General features: G+C 40.7%; 1 protein-coding gene across 2 annotated transcripts; it reads left to right on the plus strand.

The window, feature by feature from the left end:
• Positions 1-4,974: 4,974 nt before the first annotated feature.
• Positions 4,975-7,586, plus strand: LOC115745303 (ras-related protein RABA5c-like). 2 transcript variants are annotated; one of them, XR_007198885.1, is made up of 3 exons: positions 4,975-5,424; positions 6,522-6,908; positions 7,322-7,586. XR_007198885.1 is itself a non-coding variant. In XM_030680783.2 (2 exons), exons 1-2 carry the CDS (start codon positions 5,088-5,090, stop codon positions 6,836-6,838), a joined length of 654 nt encoding a protein of 217 aa, XP_030536643.1. In that variant the 5' UTR covers positions 4,976-5,087; the 3' UTR covers positions 6,839-7,586. The 2 variants fall into 2 exon arrangements, 1 of the variants encoding a protein (XP_030536643.1); XM_030680783.2 differs by having other exon boundaries at positions 4,976-5,424; positions 6,522-7,586.
• The last annotated feature ends 1,974 nt before the right edge of the window (positions 7,587-9,560 follow it).

The raw sequence follows: 9,560 nt of genomic DNA on the forward strand, positions 1-9,560 counted from the left end.
CGTTAAGCTAAAAAGTACTAAGTAGTGGGTACTTTAGTGGGGGTGACTATTGATTTGGTCCTTGCCATATCTAGTGTCATTTCGAGTAGATGATTAGCTTCTTTTTGGTTTCTGTTAGGGATTTGGTCTGTGTAACTATGGATAGGTGGGTGTTTAGGGTTTGCTTAGCAAATGCCTTTTTCTTCAATTCACTAATCAAGTGGAGGGCGGAGAAAGAAAATGTGAACTTTTGGCTTTTGTGGTGGGTGGGTCGTGGGGTTGGTGGTGAACAGTGAAAAGTGGACATGGGAGGAATTCGATCTTTGATTGACCCATGTGTGTTGAAAATGCCAGTCTGCAAGTCAAAAGGGTTTCTTCTTACCCCCCTCTCTCTCTCTCTCTCTCTCTCTCTCTCTACTGTGATTTTGGGGTTGCAAATCTGATCTCTTTTGGACTTTACCTCCATCAGGCAGTCTTCCTTCCCGGCACGCCATCACCAACACCAACACAACAGGGCCCACTGAGATTTTTTGCCTGCCAACCTAAGACCTATCTGTTCCTTTGTAATGAGATAGGTTCATCTGAATGGCTGTTTTCCAGGAATGTCTTTCTGTAAGAACAACAACCAGCATTGTCAACTGACCAGGCTTAGGGCACCCGGTATAGAATTTGATGGGGATTATTCTGTTTTCTTTATCCTGCATGTTTCATGCAATTGGATCTTTTATTTTGCACAATCAAGTTCTCTACTTTACATAATTTGTGCGATTGAGTCTAATCTTCAACATACCTAACTGTGGCATCCGCAGCCTTTAGTATTAATAAGAGGAAAAACGCTTCGACTTCTTATTTTATTTTCGATTTCAAGTAGGGTAGTAACAATTATGATAGAAAATCAAAAGGCTTTTTCAATTCAATTGGATTAAGAAAGAATGGAAACAAATTTAAAAGAGAGTAAAAACAGATGCATAGAGAGCAATGGAGAAGTGGCTCATATGGTGGAAAAACAAATGAGGTTGTGCACGTGACAATGAAGTTGTGCACATGACAATACTTCTAGAGTAAAAATTGATTTGGTAATGTAACTTCTGGAGCAGAAATTTGTTTGGTCACACAATTTTATTTTTCTACTTTTGGAACATTTTTTTTTTTTTTGCTTCAAATGTAGTTTTGAGTTCCTTTCGAAGGTTTTGATTGCGAGGATTATGTTCGTCGTTTGATCTATTGAGGATTTTATATTATGTCTACCTCACGTTATCTCGACAACTAGTGGCCAACTCTACACCCACATCCGAAATCATTTTTCTCTCTCCTCTCCCCTCGCCCCTCACCCAATTTAGTTTGAAGTATACCCAAAAGCCATCGAAGTCGAAGAGGTCGAGGATGGAGTTGGATCCGGCATTGGTGTGTGGTGATTGCGTTAGTGTGGAAAGTGGAAAGCTTTACAGCATCGGCAATGCCATGGCCGAGCAAACTCGGCCGATCTCTTCCGGTGACATCTACCTCGCCTAGTGGTGATGGCACCAGTGGCTCACGCCATGACTGTTCATGAAGAAGACGAACAAACAAAAAAATAATAACTTATTTTTTTAAAAAAATTATTAAAAATTGCCCCGTTAGTGCCGGTTGGGTCTACAAGTGCGTGGCTGGCCAAAATTGATCAAATGGACTAAATTGACATAAATAAAAAAAGTTTATGACTGAATTGGTACAAAAAAAGGTTTAGGGCTAACTTAGCACAAATGTAAAAATTTTATGTCTGATTGGCAAAATAGAAATGTTTAGAACTAAATTGGCAAAAATGTAATAGGTTTAGAGCTTTTATGCCAATTTCCCCAACTTTGATAATATGTTTGTTTGATACATCTGTAATTTTGCTGCGATGTGACCATGCTGTTAAAAATGTCACAACTTTCGTGTATCGCAATATTTGTTGTAAGATTGTACAACCTCAAATTTAGACAATACAGCTTCCGATATGTATTAGCTACAATAAAAAAAAAATGCACCAAATGGGTTGCCACGAACCTTGGCTATGTCATTTTTCTTCTCACTCCCCGTTGAATTCACTCCCGTGGTCAATTAAGTTAACCCACGCGTTGCTCCGCAACAACCCAAATGTCTTTTTTTCCTCGTCGACGGTTATTACCTGTCTTTCTCCTTGTACATTTAATCACTTACGAAGAGGCGCTTCCCGTTTAATTCTAATACCGAGCATGAGTTGCCTTTAAATTGTTCGGAAAATTCAAGGTAAAACCGAAACCAATTAGGATATTATTCTAGAGACAACGATTTTCTTTGAATGGGTTGGGTAATAATACAGAAATTACACTCGGTCATTTAGGAAATATGTCTCTAAGACGCAATGTTCGACCCACAATTGATGTGAGATAACTCTAAAAATCTCCTCTTCACACATCCGTGTGACTGTCGGGTCCAACCTTATTGGTAAAGTGGGCTCTCATATTAGTGTTGGGTGGTTTTGGATCTATCTCATCTCAAAAATCATCTCCAAGAATGATGTTTTCCATCATACGTATAAACCGACCACCAGCTCCTTCCACTATCGAAGTGGGATAATCCCAATATGGTATGGTCGCATCCGCAAAACGATAAAATATACGGAGATGGCACTTTTGTTCTACTGAAATTTGAATTCTCTCTCTTACCATAACTCGTTACGAAACGCATTAGGTACGAGACACGGTTCATGAAATGTCTGTGTCCACCTTGGGCCATGACTTTGTGTACGTCTTCTTGAATCCACCGACGACGTGCATCTACCAAACCGTAGCAATTAAGTTTGCCGACCGGCTTTCACGGGGGTTTACAAAAGGAGATTGTGTGGCTTGGTCCCAAGTCTTCAAGTTTTAATTTGATTATCAGTAATGTATTTTTCATCGTAGAGATAGAGATGTTCCAAACGTAATACAAAGCATGATTACACATACAAATCGGGAAAAAAAAAGGGATCAACGGCCCGTTTGACATCCTGAGACACGGGGTCCGTAACCGGAGCATAACAAAAGTAAGATGATCTTTTATTAAATAAGGCCCTCCTCGTAACACAAATCAGGGATGCCGACATGGATCAAGACGGTTCCCACCACACGGCAGAAAATTCGTAGGTCAAATCGTTCGAATCACGAGTAAAGCGTCCGCAGTTGGTAAAACTCTCGATGGTGACCTTTCGAACGCTTTGATAAATCGGGCACGGACGGCTTCACCATTACGTTGATAAAATTTTAATTTATGCTAAATGAATACGACGGCTAATTACTAATTAGCATTAAGCATCATTAACTGTTCAAGTTGAAAACCATGCAATAATGCTAACTTTCCCCAAGGCGTGCATGTAAATGCGTTCGCGTGCTTGTGGCCTTCCCACGTTCCCATCATTTTCTCCCTCGTTTCCCTCACCTGGCTGTGACCGACTCCTGCTCAACCTCACCGTCCACATCACACGCTCCAATCAAATCGAACGGCTCTGCGAACTATGTGGGCCCATCTCTTTCCGAAAAATATATATATAAAAAAAACAGCATGCGCGGATTTTCTATAGATCCCATGAAAAATTATAAAAAAAAAACGTACTTTTTTATATTCAAAGCTATAAATTACCTACCTTAATCTAAATGGAATAAGAAAATACTAATTGGACACCGTCCATAATCCATGCCGTTGACTTAAAACTCCGTTCGTTTTGCGAAGGATGAACGAATTAATTATAACTTATATCAATTAAAATAATTAGTCATTAAAAATATTTTTCATCATTAACAAAAATTTATGTCTAATTATTTTCGTGACGATGAATAAGATTTTTTATTCCTTTTTTTTGTAAGTAATAAAGGCGATCATTTTTTTAAAGGATAATTTTTAAATAATTAATTTTTCTCAAAACAAGTACACATTCCTTTTGTTTCGCAGAAAATAAGTGATTTGAAAAACATTTTTCTTAAAAGAAATATCACTTACCAAAATAATGAACCATAAATATTCATCGTTTATACAAATGTTTAGACATAATCTATTGTGGGCGGTAAAAATGTTTTCCGTTAACTAAGTATTTCAAACGATATGAGCAATCATTTTTTTTTTAAATATTTTCAAATCACTCATTTCTCGTGATATAAATGGAGTTTAGTGTGCCCCCATCTTCCCCCTAGCATCGGCCCCTATCGCCATCTCATCCCCGACCTTTTTTTTTTCTCTCTCTTTACCACCAAGGCCAAGTCCCCCCCCCTCTCTCTCTCTCTCTCTCTCTCTCTCTCTCTCTCTCTCTCTCTCTCTATTCTATGTGTTTGCTTTCTCGATCTACCTAAATCTCTTGTCTCTACAACTCGCTATCTCCCTAACTCTTACTCACGGTTGCGGCTACCCTTGCTGAGGATCGCTATGGCTGTCGGGACCTCGGATCGAGGCCGCTCGTGATGCCATGACACAACTTGATTTGAGGTAGTAGACACCGTAATACTATCTAGAATAATGAAGATGCCAAGTATTTGTTATATAGTAGAACCTCCTCCCCACTCCACTCGCCTTGCTGTTACGTGGGTTCCGTCGTAAAACTTCAAAGGCAAACATATCAATTTGTTTTAATATGTTTGATACGTTTGTGAAATTAGATATACTAAGAAAATAGGAAGCGACACGAAATTAAGATGTGTAATTTTTTAGTGCGTTGAATTTCTATATCCATGTCCTAGAGATATTATTAGATATGAATTTATAATCTGAATTTGTCACGCGGATACAATTGACAGCTCTAACTAGAATTTTACAAGTAATTTATGCACAGTGTTCTCAATAATAATAACATAATTAATTATTAAGTAAAATTAGTCTCTTTTTTTTTTGGTCTCTTTTCGATATATGCAATTTAATTTAGAGAGAGAAGTTGGGCTCGGCGCGTGGGGAAGTCGCGCGTCGGCCCAAAAAGTCGCACGCAAATCAATGGAAGTCCAACCGTTAAGAATGGTCCCGATGTCCTTCACAGCACTCTCTCTCTCTCTCTGTCTTCTTCTTCTTCTTCTTCACGTTCTTCTTGTCGGAGCTCCCGCGATAATTCCAAAGCTCCGATTCCCAGCCCACCGCTGGAAGCGAAGATGAGGGGCGACGGAGGGAGGGATTCGCAGGAGTACCTGTTCAAGATAGTGATCGTCGGCGACTCGGCGGTGGGCAAATCGAACCTGCTCTCGCGGTACGCGAGGGGCGAGTTCGACCTCCACTCCAAGGCCACCGTTGGGGTCGACTTCCAGACCCAGTGCCTCGAGATCGACGGCAAGGAGGTCAAGGCCCAGATTTGGGACACCGCCGGGCAGGAGCGGTTCCGCGCCGTCACCTCCGCCTACTACCGCGGCGCGTTCGGCGCCCTCATCGTCTACGACATCAGCCGCCGGAGCACCTTCGACAGCGTCTCTCGATGGCTCGACGAGCTGAATTGTAATCTCTCCCTCTCTCTCTCTCTCTATCTCTGTTCTCTCTTTTCTTCCAGTGTTGGCTTTTTACTCTCTTTTTCCGTGTTTGGCGTTTGTGATTATGACTGAGATTGATCACTTTAGCTTGCGGAGGAATTTGGGAGGATCGGGTTGACTTTCTTGGATGCTTCGATTAGTGAACAGGAATTGGAGGGAAATTGAAATGAACTACAGTGAGTGTGAGAGCAAAAGTGCGCAAATTGCTTCGATTGGATACAGATGTATCGAACCTGTAGGAGTTCCTTTCTCTTTGCTTATGACAAAGTTGCTCTCTTTTGGTCCGCAAAAGATTAGAAGGAAAAGCAAAAATGCTCTCCTTAGTCTCATCACTGGGTAAAAGCTAAAGAGCGTCAATATACATGCGTTCTGCTTTTTGAAATGTCTAGTCATTCCCAAGTTGTCGGATTCACAGAATCAATGATTGATGGCTTTGAATCTGGTTGCGCGGATGCTAGGCATTTGACAGATCACGTCTGGGTCCTGAGTCGAATTTCCCTTTTAAGTTGCATTGTTTTGTTTTACTTGAACATGGCTTGTGGTCTCATTTGTGCTTCCGTTACCGAATTAGTTACTGGATACTGGGGCCATCATCAAACGCGCAGAATTATGTGATTTAATGGGAACCAAAACAGGGTATTATTCCTTATTCTTGACCTAGTTTCTCCCTTTTTATGGTGGGACATTGTAAAATGGTACGAATGAGGTTGAACGCTGCTCGAGAGAATAGGCATTGTGACGGCTTATCATCTGGCCATTACCAACATACCAACATAGTCGCAGATATCCATTTTGACAAGAATTAGCATATTTAGTCCCAATTAGTAAATTGGGAATTTCCAGGGGACTCCCATCTTGAATCTTGATCACACAATACACCTTTAGTATAAAATTCCCCTATATTCGCAACACATTTTGCTTGATGTTTAGAACGAAATTGATTGCCTTCCTTCTAAACGCATGCTGGTTGTTGGAATAGGATGTAGGTCGTGCTGCTTAATTGACATTAGTTCTCTCCATAAGATTGCTGGGTTAAGATATTGACGCTCCTGCACAAATTTGCAGCTCATTCGGATACTACTGTGGCGAAGATGTTGGTGGGGAACAAACGTGATTTGGAGGAGATCAGGGACGTGAGTGTGGAAGAAGGCAAGAACTTGGCGGAGGCAGAAGGTCTCTTTTTCATTGAGACGTCTGCTTTTGATTCCACAAATGTTCACAAGGCTTTCGAGATCGTTATCCGGGAAATCTACGATAATGTCAGCAGAAAAGTGTTGAGCTCCGATTCTTACAAAGTCGATTTGGAGTCAAACGGGGTAAGCCTTGTGAATGGGAACGGCTCAAGGAAAGCATGGAGCAAGTACTCATGCTGTTCAGTCTAGACTTTGTCCCACTATTTCAAGGCATTGGTATGACTAAATACCTCGCACTTACCCTCTCAACATCAAGTCGGTGAGTTTGTGCTAAAGCGAATCTATACTATAGTTACCAAATTTTCTCCTATACTGATTCGAGCAAAGCATACGTCTTTTGGTCTTCCTCTATTGGACATAGGTACAGTTACCTTTCTCGTTTGAGACTGAGATGTAGATAAATAGTTCTGAGAAAACAGGGAAAAGGAAGGAAAGAGATGTAGAAATTTGGGCAGTGAAGTCAGTTGTTATCTCTTTTCTTGTTGGTCTCCCTCTCGTGCTATTGCTGATTTTTTTCACCTTCCTGTTTTAAGCTATGATGAAGGACTACAGTTTTCATATCCACTGGCGTGTTGTAATCTTTTAATCAAGTTCGTATGCGTGGTGACATTTGAGGATTGCACAAGGTCACATTGTTCTAACTACTAGCTCTGCTTTGGATCGTGATGTTAGACCTTTCCTGTGTTTTCGTCATCTTGCGCAAGACTTGCCCTGCTCGAGAAATGCAAAAACTCGAGAAACTTCAAAACTCCTCTGATCGAGACATTGCCGCAACACATTCGTTCGCTGGAAATGGTGGTGCAACGATCTTGTCCAGCTTGTTTACTTGTGGATTGCACTACAATCTGTTGGTAATTCATTCATGTATCCCCTCGCTGTGCTATGTAATATGAGATATTGCTTTGTTGTTGGCTTGCATCCGCATTTTGAAGTTGGGGTACGTTGATGTCTCGTGAGCGGTACGATGCACCGTATTCTGCCCTGGATAGGTGGCCGTTTGCTTTGGGTCGTCGGACCGTGGTTGACTTCTTTTCTTAGTCAATGATTGAATGAATAGAAGAAATTTGGACAAGGGGCTGCGTGAGGCTTCGGCTAGCCTGGCCCGCTCCGCTGTTTGGTAGAACTCTGGATGTCGGGGATGGCTTGGTTCATAATGTCGCCATTTCAAGAGATCAGATTGAAGCCTAATAGCAGTCTGTAAAGTGATTGGGGATCGGCAATTGTGAAGACCGTCAAAACAACTATCCATTCTAATTAATTCTCCTCGAGCACAGGTTCTAAGGCCACAATGCTTGGGGAGAAACAGGACTGAAAAATCCGAAATTGTTTTAAATCGGGAAATTAATCAAGAACTAAATTCAAGATTCTAGAGGATTCAACTATGATGAGGGATTGGGGGACAGAGAAATTGTATCGGAAGATTACTAAAAAGGCCTTAAACCTATTATAATTATGCTAATTCAACTTTAAACCTTTCAATTTGGACAATTTAGTCCTAAACATTTTGACGATTGCCAATTTAGTATTTTCCGCCAATTTTGATCGGAAATTGTTGATGTGGACAATTTTTGCGATAGTATTTCAATTTTCTGATTTTTAATTGTAACTTTTTTTTTTCTTCTTTTGTTTTTTCTTATCTTGTCTCTTTCCCCAACCTTGGGTTGGTGAGGTTGCCGGCCGGCCATTGCCGGTCATAGGGCCAGACTAGGCAAGCATGGTGGCCCTCGTCTAGGCCCTCTTCGGCCATAGGCGAGGATCGCCCGCCTAGAGTTGAAAAAAAAAAAAAAAAAAAAAGAAGAGAAAAGAATAAAAAATAAGAAATTTAGATTAGAACATTATAAAAATTGTCCACGTCGTTACTCGCCATGCCATGTGGGTTGGGTGGTGCTGGCCAGGCCGTCGTATCAACGTTTTCCGTGAAATTAACCGAAATGAATAAATTATCGAATTGTCAAAATATGTAAGATTAAATTCGCAAATCGTCAAAACGTTTAAAACTTAATTGGCCAAATTAAAAAAAAGTGGCATAAGTGTAATAAGTTTAAGACTTTTTTGGTAATTTTTCCGAAATTGTACATGTGACGCGCGCCTTTGAGACGTATTAAGAGAAATTCGGGCGATGAAACTTGATTGTCGACAAGTAATTTGAACGACCTAATGTCATTGTTTTGAATGCTAATTTCACTCTGTCCAGTGTCAATTCAAGCGTCAAGTGTTTAGTCATTTTCCGATTGCAAACGACACATCCTAGAACAATCAAATGCTGGAGTCTTATGGTACATTTTAGATGAGATGTCGTTTAGCCCAACAAGCGAAGCATCGCTTAAACTTAATTACTTCACATCCTTGACTAAGGAATAAGCAAAGTTAACATAGACGCAAACGCAAGTTGTCATCTTCACCGACAGCCAAAAAACTTCTTCATTAGTGTGGTAAGATTTACCGAATGATGTCCGAAACTCTCATTATGTCCAGGATTTCTTCTCTTTTGCTTGGAATCCACTTCATCTTCCTTCGTTCTTTCCATCGAGGCATTCTCGAGAGTTCGATAGCTTCCTAACTCCGGTCGGATAGTCGCAACTTGGAGCGCAGTGCGAAAGAAGTGCGAAATGTGTGCATCGCCGGTCCATTTCTTAACAGTTTAAAGCTCCTGAAAAGTTACAATATGAATCAAAAAGTTCTAAGTACGAACACCTCTTATCGTGGTACTGTCTGTTTATCGTTTCCAATTTGCGTGTTCCCATCTTTGTCGCCTTTTTGACGTGTTTATATCCGCATCCTGCGTTTCTCGTGCTAATTAAGAAGTGTCTAACAGATAGATCACGTCTAAAACGCAGAGAAAATAAGTTCCTTCTTCTTGTATGACATGTTTTAGCAGAAAAAATCTTGGAAAGAGGAAAATTTTCAGGCC

Source organism: Rhodamnia argentea, chromosome 1, assembly GCF_020921035.1.
Source record: "Rhodamnia argentea isolate NSW1041297 chromosome 1, ASM2092103v1, whole genome shotgun sequence".
Classification (NCBI taxonomy): Eukaryota; Viridiplantae; Streptophyta; class Magnoliopsida; order Myrtales; family Myrtaceae; genus Rhodamnia; species Rhodamnia argentea.